Below are 19,650 nucleotides of genomic sequence, written 5' to 3' on the forward strand. Positions count from 1 at the left end.
TTTATTTTTGAATGTATCTGCTAATTTGCTTTATATAGTTTCCTGAAAGATGCTCAGTATTTTCATTGTGTTTGGTTTAGTGGGAAAATTTCTGAGGAACTTACAAACAAAAAATAAAAATTAATCATTTAAGAACACCACTCTTGCATTATTCTTGTCCTTTACACAAATTTCCCCTAGAAGCTTCCCTCTTCAGTGGTTGCAGCTCTGGGACAGACATCACAGCATGATTTTCACATTGGGTAGACCCATTCTCACAGAATTTGTGACAATGCTGCAGGCCCTGCTGTAACAAACTGAGCATGTATGCACACAGACACACAGCTGTGCATGTATAGAACTGTGTTATACACTCACACCAGATACACCCATAAATAGGTATCATTTTATATACATTTATAAACACTCATCTATAAAATCCTGCTACAGACACACAGCTAGGAACAAGCCCCTCGACTGCCATCGCCACACTGAGTGCTCAAGCAGTGGTGAGCTGGGGTTAAAAGCTCAGTGGGGAACTGGTCAGCCCCACTGGTTCTGTGTCACTTAACCAGTCAGCCCCACTGGTTCTGTGTCACTTAACCAGTCAGCCCCACTGGTTCTGTGTCACTTAACCAGTCAGCCCCACTGGTTCTGTGTCACTTAACCAGTCAGCCCCACTCCTTGGCTGTAACATCACACATAAGCCATGCCAAGCTTAAATGCAGTTTCAGTAAAACTGCAACATGAACAGTGAGAACACAGACATAATGTATCACCATTCTGGTAATGCACTTAACCAAGTGCCTTACAAAACCTCTTTTGCCTGACTGATGCAGGCTGGTTTGGATGCAAGTGCTGCCGCGTGCCTGAACACAACAGAAGGGATAAAAATGTTATGGCAGAGTAGCACCAAAATGCAGTGTTTTGATTATACAGGCAGGTATGAAACTTCTCTTACACTCAAGGAAACTTCAGCAATGTATGTCAGAAAACCAGCATGGAGAGGATGTGGATTGGCACTTGCTTCATTTCTTAAAATTAATGAGAGAAGGGGGTTAACTTAGAGATGCACGTGAGAATGAAAAGAACAAACCAGTGGTTAAATGTTCTGAGGCAAGTGGGATGTGAAGGACAGATGTGTGCCACGAGTTTCTCAGGAGAATTTGTATCCCCGGTATCACAGTGCACAACAATGAGGTTTGTTCACATTTCAAGAATCTCTAATGGAATGGACCTTGCACTGAAGGCACCAGCACTGACCCTGCCATGAGCTGTGCATTCAGAAAAAAGACAGCTGGAGAAGGAATACCTTCAGTGATGGATGTGCCTGACCCAGCCCAGCCCTCCTGGGGAGTCTGCAGGTGCAGCACTGCAAATAGGCTCTGCCATTCCTGCCACACCTAACCAACAGGACACAGACACTCGCCAGGAAATGCCCTACATCACAGCAGGAACGCTGATGAGGTAAGAATTAAACTGCCATTGATGGACAGGAAAAATGGGGAACCATTTTTAGGGTTAGCAGAGCCCTTCCAGAGCATCTTCTGAAGGCAGCATTGAGTTGTGCCTCCAATGGAATTTCAGGCTGCACTGGCATCAAGGCATGTGACAAACCATGGAAACATGGGCAAAACCAAGAGGTTAATTTTGAAAAGGTGAAATACATACTTTGGGAGGAAAGAGAACAGAGACTCAAGAGGAATGACTCTGAACACAGAATCACAGAGGAACATTTCCATCCAGGAGTGGAGAACAAATCAGACTCATCAGGTAGAAGTGCCAAAGCTTTTTTTTTTTTTTTTCTTTATTAACAGGGAGCTGAAGAGAAGGAAATGTTCTGTGATGTTCTGTCAAGACTGAAGATTAAACAATTATGGGAGTGGAAAGAAAAGTCAAAATAGAAGACAGGAGGAGCTGACAGTTCTATAAGGAAAACAATAAAAAGCATCCTGCTTCTATGACCACAGAGCATTGGGAATGCCTATGAGTATGTGAAGAAACAAAAACCCCAGGGCTACAGCAGACATCAGGCAATACAGGAGGATACAATGCTGAATGAAATGGAAATTGGGCTCAAGCTGAAGAGCATGAAGGGCTTCCACAGCACAAAGATTCAGATTGTGGAGCAGTTTCTTAGGGCAAATGATGGTTGGTTGAAGAAGTGCTTGAGACATTTAAAACAAGACTGGACAAAACATGGGTGAAACTCTACAGAACATCTTCTAACTCACCCACAGTGAGGATTTCCTGATTTCTATCTCTGTGCTTGTGCTCAGCTACAGACAAAGAGGCGCTTAGTCCTGCTGCCTCATGAATTCAGTGAGACATTTCCTGAGCTAGAACATCAGGTTTCGTTTGGAATAGCCAATTATTCGCTGACCCAGAGCTGCTGGCATCGAGGAGCAGCAGCTCAGCACACTGAGATGACCTCCCTTGTGCAACAAGCACGCTGTTTCACACAGAAGTAACTAAGAAGATTAAGGCTGAGGCTGGTGAGTTACTTCAGAAGAAGGCTCTACCTCTTGAGATGTCTCTGCGCCTGCCGCGACAGCCGAGCAGGGAGCTGGCAGCTGTTGGCCCAGTGGCTGGGAAAGATCAGGCTGAAGCTGCAGCAGAGCAGAAGGCTGGAGAGGCAGGCCAGGCTCTATGGGGACAGGCGGGGCAGCCGTGGCAAGGCTGCCATGGACCTGGGGAACGCCTTCGGGAGCGACGCAGGGCGGCACCAGCTCCGGCTGCAGCTGCAACGGCGGTGACATGACCATGGAGGGTTGCACCGGCAGCACGGGCACCTGGGCTCCAGCCTCCAGAGCAAACTGAGCGTGTCCAGGCATGGGCTGCAACACAACGACAGCTGTTAGCACACACCTCTGCGCCGAGGGCTCGCACACATGCGGCAAGGGAGCGCAGTCGCCGGTCTGCATGAAGAAAGGACTCAAACTTGGCAGTGCAACTGGGTTTGGGTGCTCTCAGTAACAACTACAGAGGTTAAACTTCCTATGAGATAACCAAATAAAAGATTCTCTCTGTACAATTATTACAAAGTGCACGGCTCAGGTATTAGTTTATTAGTTGGGACAAAGTCAGATTTTGCTAAGAAATGAAAAATCACAGAATCACAGAATGTGATGGATATAATTTCAAAGCTCATCACAGCCCCTGCCATGGGCAGGGACACCTTCCACTGTCCCAGGATGCTCCAAGCCCTGCCTAACCTGGTCCTCGACACTTCCAGTGATCCAGAGGCAGACACAGCTTTTATAGGTGCCCCCTGTGCCAGGGCCTCCCCACCCACACAGCCAAGAATTCCTTCCCCATATCACATCCAGCCCTGCCCTCTGGCAGTGGAAGCCATTCCTCCTTGTCCTGTCCCTCTATCCTTTGTCCCCAGTCCCTCTCCAGCTCTCCTGGAGCCTCTTTAGGCCCTGGAAGGGGCTCTGAGATCTCTCTGGAGCCTTCTCTTCTCCCAGGGAGTCTATTCCCAGCTGTCCCAGCCTGGCTCCAGAGCAGAGGGGCTCCAGTCCGCAGAGCATCTCCGTGGCCTCCTCTGGACTTGCTGTAAGCTCTTAGGTGATGAATTCATACTCCTGAATACTTTGCTCTGCTTTCAACAACCCCACACTGTCCATGCAGAGAAAAACACACTCTGCTCATAACCTAACTCAGGATATATTAAGAAATCTGCCATAGATGTAGAACCAGGAGGTGGCACAAATGACACAATTAACTCCTTCACCGAATATATACCAGTGCCCTACTTCAGTTTTGTGCAGTTTACACACTGAAGTCCCAACTTAACCCTTGATGTGCCAAGCCCCAAGGCCCTAGTCCTGCCAACACTTCCATGTGGCCAGAGGGAGTTTCACTTATCTCAGTGGATTTCTCCAGTGCATTAAAATAACTTGAGTGCGTAAGCGCTTGGTGGGAACCAGACCCAGGCGACAGGATGCCAGCTACCTTAGAGACTGGGTTGTTATTCTGCATAACAGTCCTTTTGGGTTGTACATTTAAAAACAGAACATTCTCCTTTTAGGTACATCATGTATTTTTCCAGGGGGACTGAGCTTGTGGGAAGAGGAAGAAGGAAAGAAAGGAGCATATGGAAGAAAAAAAAAGTCTTTTAGTACTCAGTAAAAGTGTGCTAAATTTTCACTTTTTTGAAGTACCATCACATAGAGACTTTAGGCTATTGGAAAATACATTAAAAAAATAAGACTCAGATGAGAACTAGGCCAGGTGATTTCATTGCTGCATGCTCTCTGCAGGTTCTGGGTATGAGCTGAAATTGTATTCCAGGTTTTAATGCGGATAAAAGTAAAGACAGGATGTGCTACACAACACCTCAGAGTTACACGGCTGCCCAAGGGGGGGGCTGTTGGACTGACAAGTGTAGTGTAATGCCACAGAAGAGTGGTTCAATTTTAAATCTTATATAATTAGAATAATTCACAAAGTATCTCAATGTCAAATCACAGAATCTTCTGACTTGCAAGGGACACACAAGGATCATCAAGTCCAACTCTTAAGTGAATGGCCCATACAGATGTACCCAGGAAAAGCAAAACTCAGAGGTGCTAAACATCCACTGTGAAAACAGCATGACATTATATACAGAAATACCTCTCCACCAGAAGTCCTCAAATCAGAACTATGTTTTTTAAAATATTCCTCTGCACACTATAATAGCTATTTTTTAATCCTAAATTCTTCCATATGCAACTCTTCTGTACATATTGATAGTTAATGACGGTGTCAAGGATGGTTTGGGAACAGCAGCTCTCCAGTTCTGGTATTTGCCATGCTCACTGTGTCTAATGTGCTTGATTCCATTCCCTCTAAAGCCACAGGGAACACTGAGTAACATTCTCAGGCTCCATGCTGCTGACATTCTCAGCGACACTAATTCTGTACCAAATATATGGCTGAAGAGAGAAATTTAAAAACTACGTACTGCTCTGAAGATGCCGTGACATGTTGGGATGGGATGTTATGAATTTTAATTAGTGTCTTATGGTGAAGGGATGTGGCAGAATAGAGCTCTTCCAAATGCTTTATTAACAGGTTGAATGCCCTCTCCTGCTTTGGTCAGACTGTGTTCCACATTGACATATCACAGATGTGGCAGAAGTATTTGCAGACTCTGTCAGTCCTGAGGCAGTTTCCATGTAAATACTGCCAATACTTGAGCTCGTTTGTTCTTTGTTTCTTTCAAGGGGGAAAGGGTCTGCAGCGAGAATCCATCCATGCCCTGCACGTCTGACAGTGCTCTTCCACACAGTTTTCCAGAGCCCTTACCAGAGGTCCACTTTCCTTCGCTGTTCTAAAGATGTTCTAGACACCAAAACAACTGCACTGCTCCCCCCAGCTCTCCCACACCTGCTGTGTATACCCAGCAGCCGCTGCATCCCACATGGAGCAGCCACGGGCACTGGCAAGGCTTGGCACACCCTCCTGACCCAGGAGAGCCACAGCTCACACTTGCCCAGATCTGAGAGGAAGAAGGAAGAGGAAATTCAGAAAGTGCTCTGCTCATTCACTGTCCAAAGCCAGATGGATTACGCCCTATACCCTCGACAGCCCCTGTCCCTGGGTGAGGGCATCACCTGCCACCCCACAGCTCACAGCTTCAGCCACCACCTCCAGAACCGGGGGTGAGAAGTCAGCAGAACACCTGGAGAGCAGGGATTAGTGGTGGTGAGGAAGAGAGCCCCAGGAGTGCCCCAGAGCACGGTACCCTGGTTTACCTGGTGAGCGGCGGCGGGAGCAGCCAGAGCCGGCTCGGGAGTGTGGATGACGCCGGGCTGCAGGGCTGGAGGAGGCGGCTGCGGTTGGGACACGGGCTGGGAGCTCTGGCCGTGGTGGGGCGAGGGCGCGTCGCCGGGCAGCAGGGGCTGGAAGGCGGGCTGGAACACGGGCTGCTGCGGCAGCGGTGGCACCGCGGCGTGAGGCGGCAGCGGCGGCACCCCCGGCGGCGCCACCGCCAGCAGAGGGATGGTGGCCGCCGCCGGCATGTTTGGCACGATGGGCTGGCAGGGCAGGACCAGAGAAGCCACGGTGGTGTGAGGAAGGTTGACGGCCTGCATGGGCAGGGCGGGGGAGTTGGGCGCCATGGGCAGCGTGGGGTTCATGGGCAGGCTGGGCAGGATGACGGCCGGAGCGAAGTACTGGGAAGGAGCGGGAATGGGGGGCACGTTCGCAGCGGGGATGTCAGACAGGTTTGGAGGAAGGCTGTCGAGCCCTGCCAGAGGAGTAATTGCAGGAATGACGGGAAACTGAGGAATCTGAAAAAAATGCAATATCGTATAAATTGCCAGTGCTTTTGCTGATGATATAAAGCGGTGTCATTTGCCACACAAGTCCCTAAAAACCACCTGTGCCATGAGGATCATTATGTCTGCTTGTTAATCACCTCCATTCATTCCTTGAGGTTCACAAATAGTAATAAAAACTGATTTATGCTTAAATCATTAGTAAAAGCAAAAAGAATTCATTTGAGGGGGACGCTTTCATACCTTAGAAGCTTGAAACTACTTCTAACACCAGCTTGAAGCCTTCAAGCAAGATCCTAATTAAAAGCTGCTTTCATTTTAACAGAAATTAAAAGGAATTGGGCCAGACGTAACGCGAAATTCTTTGATGCAAAATTAAGTGAGACGATTTAAACCCTTGTTTTCAAGAAAGCTGCAATTCAGGCAGCACTGAAAAGCCCAGAAAAGGGGTTTTTACAATCCAAACCTCCCAGTGATGGAGCAGACATTGGCATCACAGCAGCAGCTCGCTCCTGCCCTTTGGCATAAGGTGCTTCACATTACGGTGCCTGTCACTGCCACACACAGTGACAGCACCATCCACCTTCCTGGGCCAAGGGAAGGGTTTGTCCCTGCTCCAGAGAGCAGAATGACATAGACAGGGTTGGCAGGCACCGTGTGAAGTCAGGAGGTCAGAAAATAGCAATAAAAACAGGCAACTGCTCATGCCTCAAGCCTGGGATGGGGAAGAAATTGGGCCGGGGGGGGGACAGTGCAAAAGACCAAATCAAAACAACCCCAAAAAATTATTGCCATTTGGAACCGCCATTATCTGGATGGCACAGGGTTGGGCACAAAGGAGATTTCTGATTCACCAAACAAATAACAGAGAAACACACAGGAATTAGGAAAGAGCAAAAACCACTCTTATCGCCTAATTAAACCGGCATGCAGTCAAAATAGCCACACAAAACCTGCAAATGACGTTAATGATTAGCTGGAAATCTCTCCTCTGACGCTGTGCTCACACAGCATTACCTGGGAAGGGGCCACGGCTGGCAGCTGCGGCACGGTGGAGATCTGCAGGGGCTTGAGGGGGGCGCTGCTGGCGGGCACCTGCGAGCCCTGGGCCGGGAAGGGCGGCAGCAGGTGCGGGGCTGGCGGCAGCGGGCACATGGGCTGGCTGCTGAGCACCTGCTGCAGGGAGGCTGCCTGCGACATGGGCTGCTGCTGCTGCTGCTGCTGCGGGGACACAAGGAAAAAGGTTACTGCTCGTGTACAGCAAGGGAGCCAGATGGCTGGCCCTGCTCCCCGCTTCGCCCCGCATCACAGGCAGGACACACCTGGCGCTTGGAGAACAGAATCACGGGCTCATTAAGGCTGGAAAACACCTCTGAGATCGCCGAGTCCAACCACTAAAGCAGCACTGAAAGGTCCACCATCAAAACACGTCCCCATACGTCACATCAAGATGTTTTTTGAACACTTCAAGAGATGGTGACTCTTCCACTTCCCTGGGTAGTCTATTCCAAAGTTTAACCACTCTTCCAGTGAAGCAAATTTCCCCAATATCCAACCTAAACCTTCCCAGGCACAGCTTGAGGTTATTTTCTCTCATCCTGTCCCTGTTCCCTGGGAGCAGAGCCTGACCCCCACAGCTGTCCCCTCCTGGCAGGGAGTTGTGCAGAACCAAGAAGGTCCCCCTGAGCCTCCTTTTCTCCAGGCTGAGCCCCTTTCCCAGCTCCATTCCCTGCCCTGGTCACACTCCACCCCCTCAGGATGTGCTCCAGCAGGGACAGCTCCCAGGAGAGACAGGCACTCTTAATTCAAACACTGCACAAGAGCCCATGCTTAAAACACATTTAAATGCAAGATATATTAGCTAAAATGACAAGTGCTAACTGTCTTGGAGAGGTTATTTGTAATGACTCAGACTCTTTAAATCCCAGAGATTGTTCCAGTTGGCCCTGTGAAATCCCCACCCACTAACTTCTAAGATGCAGTTAATACCCAGCTCATCCTGGCAAGCAGAAGTTGCTACATAATGGAGCAGGCATGGGAAGTACACCACTTATTACCTGAGACACAATCAACCACAATAATTGCAGTAAAAGCTAGGTTCCAGATATTTCTGATGTACTGTAGTGACAATGTGGTAGCCAAAAAAGTAGCTTTACTTTTTCAGGGAAAGTAGTGCTCCCTTGGCCTGACAGGCTTTGGGCAGCAGAACAGAGAGAAAGTTACATTAAAGCTGGAAATCATCAGTTTCAAACCCCCACATTTTATGTGCTATCGGTAGCTTCTTCTTCTAGTTCTGAAAGTACTTTAAAAACCCTTCTGCTTCAAAAGGATGACTCTGAGGCACAGGCTGACTCAGGGTGACTTACTTGGGACCACAGGGCTGGTGGTTTCACCAGACCCTGCAGCACACAGAACCTCTGCCACCTCCTGCTTTGGGAAAGATGTGCCACCTTCCCAGTTACAGCCCCAAACCTACAGGAATGGCAGTGTGGGGGCTGGCCTGGCACTGGTGATGGGACACCCACCTTGGATTGGGGGATTGGGGGGACCCCACTCACCCCATGGAGGAACTCCTGCCAGACCAAGCCCCAGCTCCAGGGTGGGAGAGCTCACACGGTGCTGAGCTGGATAAAGCTGCCAGCTCCCAGAGCCAGCTCTGCTCTCGTGCCCCAGCTGGGTTAATCTGCAGCTCAGACAGCTGCCCACAGCTCACCAAGGGGACAGAGGGCACTGGCACGTGTAGCTCAGCCACCTCCCACTCCAGGAGACATTGCATTAGAATGTGTCAGGGAATGGAGCAGCTTCCTAAAACCTGCCTCTCAAATCCAGCTTGTGTCTTAGAAAATGCTTCTGAATTGGATATGGCACAGGGAGGGGAAAATATCCAGGCAGATTAGGTAATTTTGCCTCATTATAACCTTAGCAGAGTAAATGCAGACACATAAATTCAAAAAGTAAATAAAAGTTAGGAGATACAACTTTGATCATACTACATGTGTGATCCACCAGTGCATATTGATTCAAAACAATTCATTCTGTAGGCAGATGAATTTCTGACTCTTATTTCCCTTCTTCTACTGTCCTGCCCTACCCTCCTTAGCACGGACACCCATGGGACACTGCTGTCTCTGAGGAACATAGCTGTTCTGGGAAGTTCTGCAGAGAAACTTGGGACACCTTCCCCTATTCCCAGGCTGCTCCAAGCCCTGTCCAGCCTGGCCTGGGGCACTTCCAGGGATCCAGGGGCAGCCCCAGCTGCTCAGGGACAGTGTGAGAGGCAGAGCAGACACGGGGACGGGATGGGATGGATGTGGCTCCGTGGCAGAGCCCAGCTCTCACCTGCTGGCCGGCCAGCACGGACGGGGGCGGCTGTCCCAGCGGGAGCGAGGCCACGGTGCTGGGGACCACGGGGAACGGCATGGCCGGCTCCTGGTAGTGCTGCGGCACCACGGCGGGGGCGGCCGGCACCGCAGCCAGGATGGGCTGTGGAGAGACAGCAGTTAGGCAGGGACACTTCCAGGGATGGAGAAACTTCAGCTTCCCTGGGAAACCTCTTCCAGGGCCTCCCAACCCTCGCAGGAAGTAATTCCATCCCCATATCCCATCTACTCCAGTCCTCTGGCAGTGGGAAGCCATTCCTCCTTGTCCTGTCCCTCTGTCCCTTGTCCCCAGTCCCTCTCCAGCTCTCCTGGAGCCCCTTTAGGCCCTGGAAGGGGCTCTGAGGTCTCTCTGGAGCCTTCTCTTCTCCAGGTGAGCACCCCCAGCTCTCCCAGCCTGGCTCCAAAGCAGAGGGACTCCAGTCCTTGGAGCATCTTTGTGGTCTCCTCTGGACACACTCCAACAGGTCCATGTCCTTCTTGTGCTTTGCTGCAAAGCCACTAATGCAGTTCGGTGCCAACAGACTGATAAGGGACTGAGCGGGTCACCATGCACCAGAGGTCAGCAAGGAATTCATACAGAGACCCTGGCACCCATATCCCTCTGGGAACAAGAACATAAATGCTAACATGAAATACCTCCCAGGATACAGAACTATTTGAAAAAGCTTTGCACTCACTGCCGAGGGCTGCTGGTAGTGGCTGAGCTGGGGGAGGCTGTGGGGCACAGGCTGGCCCTCGCTCAGGGGGGGGCTGTACACCCTCTGGATGGCAGGAGGGACAGCATCCGGCAGCGACGAGTAGATGACGCTCTGCTGGCTGCTCTGCGAGTCCGAATAAACCGTGGAGCCCTGGCCGCTGTCAAACGTGCTGTCAGCTGGAACAACAGTCATTTCAAGCTCAACAACTCCCAATCTTCAAGTGATGACTTTACAGCAAGGTCACCATGGTTTATGTAATTAGCATTTTTACTACTCTAGCCCTTTCATTATTATTATATAAATAAATTATACAACACCAATGTGATTCTCTACAAAAGGCACACGCTGCTTCTCTTAAGCCAAAACCCATCCCCATGGATTTCTGTGCACACTGGTATTTTAGGCACATTAATATTTCCTTTAAAGGGCATAAGGTTGACATCAAGAATTGCAGATGTTTATAGATTTTGTAGGATGAAGGGAGGGGAAACCCCAGTTGTCATGTTCAGAGCAGATCATGGGGTCTTTCAGACCATCCTCCTTCCCGGGATGCACTGACTTTAACACTGCTTTTATTAGCAGCGGAAAACTGCTGAACTGAAAATGATAAAATTCTTCATGCTGTATGATTTTAGTCCAGCAAGTCATGCTTTGCTTGAGTGTAGTGCAATTAAGGTCAGACACAAACCCCTGTGCAGGTTCCAGTGGGTTTGGCACACTCAGAGCTCTGTGGGAGTTTCTCATGGAACATTTGCCCAGTTAACCTATGGAACTGCACAGCTACAGGGACTGGGCAAGCACTGGGTCCCTTGCCAACTGGAAATATTGGTATTACTGATCTAAAAATGTCTTTCCACAACTTTCAAAGTGTGTAAAATGCAAGTGCCCAGCTCTGTTTGAGCCTAGGTTACTGCTTTCTTCACTTGAGAAAGGAATTGAGACAGCCAGACTGCAGCTGGACGTATCCCAAGGACAAATAACTTCTAATAGAGATTCAAAATTCAAAAATGTAAGAAAACTGAAACACAGTTTAAAAAAAATCTTAAATTACAGCTAAGCTTAAATACTATTTCTTTTCCCAACACTTTCCACTGTTTCTTTTTTCCATATTCTAAGTTAAGTTTTACTTATTTGGCTTTTAAGTAACAAATTATTTTTTAATAGCACCAGAGATGACATTTCTCTTTAGCACTCCCAAGCAATTCTCCCAAATGTTTTTTTTTTCCAAAATTAAACTCCCCTCTCTATTTATTCAATTCATTTCTGAAGAGCCAACACAGCCCTGCTCTCAGGATGGGATTTCTGCTGCATTAACATTCCGTTTTATTACAAACAATTATTCAGTACCTCAAAGGAAGAGAAAAAAGAGTGTAATGGTGGAATGCTAAAGTTAAACCTGTGAGTCAGTCTCAGGTTTTTATAGAATGTACATTGCACACATTAAGTTATTAATTTCCACTTTTACATTTGACCTCAAATTACATGAACGGGTGCCGCCTTAATTTATAGAGGTCCTATGCTAAGAAAATGTTCAAATAATCTGATAGCAAATTGCCAAATAATACCAAGTGCTGGTTAAAAGCTGAGAAGGAGTAGGAAATAAATTGTGGGGGTTATATTTAGTATAACATTTTGCCAACTCATGTCCAGCAGAACCAAGGAAAGGGCAAGTCACTTCATTGCAGAACTAGAAACAAGAAGAGCCACAATTGCAGTGTTCCACAAAGGAATTAGCATGAAATAAGTACATGATCCAAGAAAATGAAATGAGCTCATTTTAGCTTCAGATAAAAAGCTTTGTAAATATGGCAATATTGTGAGTGTTAGGCAAATGTGGCTATTTCTCATATCACATAAAGGGATTTTTCCTGTACGGGCACACATGGGTATTTCAGTATTCAAAGCAGGCCTCAGTGTAGTCTTTTATAAAGTACCTGAATTGAAGTGGCAGCTGTGTCTTGCTAAAGGTTTTTTTTTGCATCTTTTACTTAAGCACAACACACAAGCCCAGAACAGTAAGACAGAAACTCTATGATAACTGTTTAGTAGCAAAGTATATAGAGCATTATATAGAGATATCTATACAATACTGTTCTCTTGAAACTTCATCTCTTTCAAAAAAATAAATATAAAAATAATCAAAATATATAAATATCATAAAGCATCTGTCCCAGATGTCTGTGGGTTTTGAGCTCTGCAAAACCACAGCAGCTCATCTGAGCTCAGGTCACTGTGGGTTTCCCCTCAGACACTGACCCGCGAAGGCAGCACGGCACTTACAGGCGACGGAGGTGACGCTGGTGGGCAGGTTCTGCTGGAAGGGGTGCTGGTCTGCCTCGGGCTCCTCGGGCTCTGACAGGATGTGGTGGCCCGTGTGGGACAGGTAGGTGACCTGGACCTGCTGTGCCTGCGGCGCCTTCAGCTTGTCTGGGCACTCTGAGTCGCGGCGCTCCTCCGACTGCATCCTGGGCCAGATGCGCTCCCTCCTCCAGAGGATCAGCGCCACGCGGTCACGGATGGACTTGGCCACGATCTTGAGATCGCTCTCGTGGAAGAACCCCGAGTCAATCTGCAGAGGAGAACACACTTAGCAAGGGCACGCGCACGAGCGAGACCAGAACCTCTTCCCAACAGAGAAAACATCTGTCTGAAACAACACAAATTTATATCAATTTATTTCTCACAAGAACGGGAACTCAAGAGCTTGGTGGGGTGGGGTTCTTTCTCATTAAAACTTCTATTCCTAATAAATTAAAAAAAAACAGGATGTAATGTCTAAGACCTGAATATGGACTGGCTCTAACTATCCACCACTAAACATCTGCTGAGGAGAGCATCAGACTGCCCCTAAATCTGAATTTATTACCATAACCTTTCCAGCACACAGTTTTCCAAATTGCTCTGCTTGACAGCACAGTAAATCATGAAGGAGAAGATATTAACAGAATTATGTCTCAAATTAACTTCTTTTAAATAGTGAAGTCAGTCAGTATTGATTGACTTTCACAAAGAAAAAGCAGACTGTTCCCATTTGATGGAAAAGGGGGTGAGGCTTCTCAGAACTCAACTGCTCAACAGATAAAATGGAAATTCATCTTTGTGCTATTTGTTTGCATCATCTCCTGCAGTGCAGGGTATGAATTTTCATTTAATAATGACCTACCAGAGCTTTTTCTGCTCACCCTACATTTTTAACATGCACATTTGACAGATCTGAAAGCACTTACACCCATGGGGGAAATCTAGAAGCTTTCCTGCCTTGTCCTTGCCCAACCCCCTAGAATGTTTCCAGTTCCCTTTGCCCACATCCTTTGGGCAGGTGGGATTGCCTGACTACCAAAAACCCATCAGTAATAACAAATAATTCCCTGTAGTCAGAAGGTCTCCTGCATTCTTCTCTTCCACAGCACATAAAGCAACAAACTGATGAAAGCACGTGGCTTTGGTGTTCCACAATTCATAGGGATTAGAAAAAGACATTTAGGAATAATTTTAGGAAAAATAGGGGTTTTTCTGCCCCTGCAACAGCCTCAGGTTTGAAAGCATTTCATGGGCAGTCACTTAGGTAAGCATTAATGTAGAATACAGATTTTAAAGTTATTTGGGAATTATTTGGGAAAGAGTACAGGGTCACTGTAGTTTGGACATGATCTTTTCAAATATACTCTTCACAAGAATTATTTCCTCTTCAAAATAAAGCATCACAGCTGTGGACCAAACAGCTTAACAGAACTTTGAAGTTCCAAATATTCCCATCAATATTTAAATGCAAAATACAACAGCAAGAAATGGTACCAGAGTGATTTTTAAACTAAATGAGTTCTGTAATGATATATTACTGGAAAAACATTGGACCTACTGCAAAGTAACGACAAGAAGACAAAGGAGCCTGAATTCCCCCCACTAAACTTGGAGTAGATGGTGATGAGTTCCAGCAGAGCAAGGCAGCATTACCAAAATGAGTGCCTCCTGAGAAGAACATGACATCATTAAATGGGATCCCTCGGGATTTAGAGTCTAATAGGAACGTTTCTGCAAGCACAGGAACGTTCAGACCCTTGGCTCAGTGCCTCTGTGACATTAGAACACCGAAACAACTGCAGCAAAGACACCATCAACAAAATAGGAGTTCAAGGACAATGTGGTGAAACTGGAACACAGATTTCCTAACAAAAGCTCAAAATTATAAAAATACAGAAATTCAGTAAGTGAAACTTATCTGCTGAAAAATCCAAAGCTTACTCCTAACTCGGTGAATCCAGTTTCCTACCAAAATTAGGGGGTAGAGTGGCTGATCACAGACCTTTCTCATCTACATTCCTTCTAAGGAACACCAACAGAAAAGATGGGGAAAAGTGTTTTGGAGAATTCAATGCAGAATATTTTGTGATTGAACTTCTGAACTCTTCTAATGAATTTCTAGCTGCTGTCTGGAACTAAACGGACTCCAAATAAATTCAAAGACATTCAACAGCCTATAGAAACTGGAGAACAGCTTGCAAAACGTAAAAGTAGACCTGACTCCTGTGGTCCCTAAGCCATGTAAATTGTGATTTCAGGCATCTGTTTGCAAACAATATGCTTCAGTTAGTTGTTCCCTGTTCACCCCTTTCTTGCAGTAGCCTTTCCAAAATCAATGCCAAGTGTCCAAACTGGACACCTGGAGTGGTTCAAGGGAAGTTACTCCACCCAACTCATTCCTGTTGTCCTTTGAGATTTATGCACAACTTTCCATATATACATATTATTGTCAGAAGTGTATTTTACCATTTCTTGTGCAACATCATCAGGAGTTTCCTTCTCCAGATCAAAAGTAAACTCAATGGCTCCATTGTCTTTGGGTTTTCCTTTCAGTTTCTTAGGATCTTCTACCCAGAGTCTTAAGGCAATAGAGGATTTCCTACCATGGTCTTCTTCTGCAAGTTCCACTCTTACCCCAGTATCTTCAGCAAAAAAGGCATGGCTTAATAAATCTTTAATTTCATATCTGCAAAGGATATAAAGAAGATTCAAACACTGCAAGTCAACAGTTTCAGAAAGGTTTGTAACAATTAACTGCTGTTAAAGCTGGAAGCATTTACACTATGTTTGGTATTCACCCATAATGAATTTGTGTTCTTTTTGAAAAAAATGTGGGATTTTGAAAAGGAAGCAAAATTGAAAAAGTGACATTTCCCATTTCTCAAAGCTTTAGCAATATTCATACACCACAGGCACTTAGAGAAATGCAGATTATAGCTTTGTTAAACTTTTCTTAATTATCTGAGCTTAAGGAGTACCAGAGAAGAGATTCTCTCAAGGCAGTCAGCTGAAGTCCTTAAAAACTGTATTTGTGAAAGTCAGGACATACTGAGCACAAGACAAAGTGGCAGAGACCAGCAAAACATTAGTTTTTAAAACCAAAGCTGGAAACAAGGCACAAGGTGTCTCCATGTCCAGAGGTCAATGAAATCTGCTACAACAGCTCGTGATGAATCCACCACACCATCACTTCCCTCCCACAGAGCCTTCCCAGTGACATTTTTTGGGCTGCTGAACCAGAAATTGCAAGAATACCCTGGAGCTCAGCTCCCCAGTGATGCTGAGAGACACAACAGCACTGACACTGAATGTCAGGAAAGCAGGAAATCATTTCTATTTGCACTTCCATGCTGCATTTTCTTCTCCTGCACAGGGGAGACCCACAGCTCTGAAACCCCTGCATACACATTACTTAATACAAAACTTGATCCCTTGAAACAAACCTTTCTTCTTTGTTTTTGCAGATGCACTCCCCAATTATCTCCTTAATTTCAGGATCAGTAACTTTCTCAAAGCTTGCTGGCTTTATACCCTAAAAGCACAGAGAAGAACAATTTAATGAGAAAAAGAACTACATTATACCTCTTAATTAAGCTTATTTTCTCTGCATTTTAAAGGTAATTCAACCCAGGAAGTAACTAATACTTTTAAGTTGTCAGTCTTAGTGCAGAACTGAATTGAGGATTTAGGGGTACTATATTTCTAAATACCATTGCACTTCAAAATTAGTACACTAGTGTGCATGAGCTCAGCTATACACAATGAAAGTATCCCTTTTTCTTTACCAGCCTTTCCAAATTTTACCTTTATGTCCTTTGGACTCTGAAGTGAATATTCAAGAAACAGCTAATTTGAAATTTCAAAAATAACCACTCTCTGAAATTATTCCTTTTATATTTTTGTCTTAAGTCTCAAAGCACTAGATGAATAAAACAAATAATCATGGTTTTCTTCAGAGAGCAAGCACTAAAATGAAGTCAAAAATACCTTGGAATATTCCATATTCCTGTTTCCCACAAATCTCTGTTAAATGTTAGCATTTTTGCTGGGAACAGATTTGGAACAGCAACCTATGAGTACAGCCTTTCAAGGAGAAAACCCAACTACCCATTGCAGGAGAAAACCCTGGGAAGCAGAATCAGTGTCCCCACATCCATCTGTATATTCAGGTACTGATGACAAGTGGCAGCACAAGAAGTTCTTCTGCTTATTTGTGATGTCCAGCTTAAATCACAGAATTAATTGATTCCTTTTCAAAAACACGTTATTACCTCTACCTACTAAACCAAGATGTATATGGATGAAAATATGACAAAATTAATTTGAGAAGAGATGATGCAGTTAGACCCTATCACTTAAGGACCCAAGTACTTCCAATGAAGTCAATAAGCAGAACAAAAAGGAAACATAATTTCGTTTATCTAAAAAACCAGAATGTGATTAAGCACATAACTGAACGGGAATTGGACATTTAGCTCCATTCAAATCCTTTTAAAGTTTCATTCTGAAATAACAGTAAATAATGGCTCATGCAGTCACAGATAAGGAGCTCTGCAGAGTGGACTTTTGGCTCACCCAGTGGATTAAAAGAAGAAAACAAGTATTTTCAAAGGGCATCTGCAAGTAATACACTGAATTAAGTCTTGAATAAATTTTATGGGTGAATTTCAGTGAGGGCTAGTTTCTCTGAGACTTTCTGAATGTTCCAGCATCAGATCATACTTTTATCCTTTTATTAACATTCTGTTGACATTCAAGCCTCAGATTCTACTTCAAACTTTATTAATTGATAACTTTAGGTCAACAACCCCCTATTTGTCTTAAAATTCTAGAGTGAAATACATAAATCATAAATTTTGATAAAAATAGCAATAAATATACAGAATAGTCACACAAAGACCCAACTCCTTGGTTTAGCTGCAACAGAAAGCTGTGGAGGTCCAAAGAAATCCATTTTTGTGAGAACAAACCAAAATAATCTGTACACGTGGCTGGCTGGCTTTGACTCACTAAAAAGAATTATTTGCTTAAGCAAACCTAAATCTTACTGATGAGATGAGGGTTCCAATTTTGTATATTAGAAAAATGTGCAAAGCCTAGGCTGGCTCTAATGTGCCAAGGTGAGCTCTGAGGAGAGCTCTGATACCTGAACTAGAAATGAAAGAAAACAAAGCATCACCAAAATGGATTTTCAGCTCTGTACCTTAACTCACCTTTAAGCTACAGGAGTGTGTTCTCCATCAGAAAGAAGGATAAATCTGTACATTTCAATTCACTGTTGCTTGCTATGAGAAAACTGATTTTTTTTTTTCTCCAGGAAGAAAGGGTAGTAAGACCTAATAAAGACTTTAACCTGAAGGTTTAGATTGGACATAAGGAAGAAATTCCTCCCTGTGATGGTGGGGAGGCCCTGGCACAGGGTGCCCAGAGCATCAGATCCTCGATGACTGGTCCCAAATATTGAGCTTACAAATTGCTCTCACAAATAGAAAAAGCAACTCTTCCACCAACACTTTATTTTCCCCATCTTTGGACAGAACACAGACTCCTCTCCAAACATCATTGTGTTAATCTGCTGAACAGCTAAGCTATGAATAGAAGACTAAAACAAACAAGGACAAAACATGTGGAGTGAAGTACTGAACAGAGCTGCTGTGCCAAAGTGTTTTCTCCCTGTCTCTGTGCTATAGGATGCTTTTGTTCCTTACTCTTCATTAAACTCTCCAAGGCCATCTCCCTGGGATGCTGTAAACCCTCCCTTGCAGCACAGTGCTCCTGACAATGAAGGGGGATTCTGTCTGCCATCAAAGGACTCATCTCATTCACCTAAACAAGAGCCATCTGTCTTCCCTGAGCATTCCCAAGGAAACACACCACCAAAATTCAAAGTGTATTTGCAAAGAAATTATCCATGACAGTTTGAAAGCTGCACAGCCTCTTATAAATTAAAATAAACTCAATGCCACCACATGTGAAAGGCAGGGCTTGCTGGGTGGCATAAGGGGCATAAGGATAATACAAGTTCCTTAAATGTTAAAATATATATACACATATATAAACCAAGAGCAAAATGAGAGATTAAATATTTTCCCTTTTGAGAATTTCTTTGTCTCAAACAGGATGATTTATTCTGACTTCCTCATCACCACTTATCCCACCCCCTTCTTCCTGAAGCAATTAGATTTGTGATCCATTGCCCTCCAGTATAAGGCAACTGAGTCTACAGCCAGACACACACAGACACTGAAGTTGTATCCTTCATGCTGAGGGAAGAAATGTGCTGCTTATTCTGCAGGGTCTAAAAACAGCTGCTTGCCATTTCCCATCAGCAGAGCACACTTTCAAGAGCAGCACATGACGTTCTGAAGGGACACAGCGAGTGCCACGAGTCACTGGCACACCTGACCCACATCACTCAGGTTTCTAGAGGCTTTCCTGGCCCATGGAAGTGCCCTTCCACCCCAGAGACAGCCTGCTCTGGGCTACCACTCCACCTTCCACCTGGAGGTGACTCTAAGCTCATGTCATTCCTAAAAAAGGAAAAACACCTTCTACCAGAAAAGCTGAAGCCACGTTTCCAGCTGAAACTGTGCCCTGGCACACACTCTCTGAAGTCACTGAAATGAGAGTAAAGCTCTCAGTTTTACCAGGATTTTGTTCCATGACATCACTGTGTACAATTACAAACTCATCTCTGTTTCACTCCAGAATGATGCTCCATCTTAATGTGAAGCTAAGAGGATTACTTGCAGATCTAAGAAGATCTCCAAAAGCCACAAGAAGTCCATGCAATGACATTCACAGCATTATTTGCCTGCTGTCATTGTGCCACAGCCACAGCATTTATTCTGTCTGTGTGCACTATGGCATACAAGCTGAGAATGCTGAGAAAACCTTCAATAGCTGGTGAGAACAAACAATATGAAAGCTTTACATGCAAACCAGATCACTGTCACAGGGTGGGTTGTTGTGAAACACAGGTTTGTAGCACTAAACCCAAGGAGATGGCCAGAAACTCCCTGG

General features: G+C 45.4%; 1 protein-coding gene across 27 annotated transcripts in view; it reads right to left on the reverse strand.

Moving 5' to 3' along the window:
* Positions 1 to 19,650, reverse strand: part of WNK2 (WNK lysine deficient protein kinase 2) — a 96,022-nt gene that overhangs the window by 34,680 nt on the left and 41,692 nt on the right. For 16 of the 27 annotated variants that reach the window (XM_086846302.1, XM_086846301.1, XM_086846297.1 and 13 more), the window contains exons 5-12: positions 16,071 to 16,159; positions 15,094 to 15,313; positions 12,607 to 12,895; positions 10,306 to 10,502; positions 9,588 to 9,731; positions 7,266 to 7,469; positions 5,724 to 6,260; positions 2,502 to 2,816 (exon numbers count right to left, since the gene is read on the reverse strand). In XM_086846302.1, coding sequence (XP_086702428.1) covers positions 2,502 to 2,816; positions 5,724 to 6,260; positions 7,266 to 7,469; positions 9,588 to 9,731; positions 10,306 to 10,502; positions 12,607 to 12,895; positions 15,094 to 15,313; positions 16,071 to 16,159 — 1,995 coding nt within the window. The remainder of the gene's footprint in view (positions 1 to 2,501; positions 2,817 to 5,723; positions 6,261 to 7,265; positions 7,470 to 9,587; positions 9,732 to 10,305; positions 10,503 to 12,606; positions 12,896 to 15,093; positions 15,314 to 16,070; positions 16,160 to 19,650) is intronic. The other 11 variants (XM_086846310.1, XM_086846309.1, XM_086846300.1 and 8 more) reach the window with 3 other exon arrangements.

This window comes from Cyanistes caeruleus, chromosome 11 (genome assembly GCF_971803275.1).
Source record: "Cyanistes caeruleus chromosome 11, bCyaCae1.hap1.1, whole genome shotgun sequence".
Lineage (NCBI taxonomy): Eukaryota > Metazoa > Chordata > Aves > Passeriformes > Paridae > Cyanistes > Cyanistes caeruleus.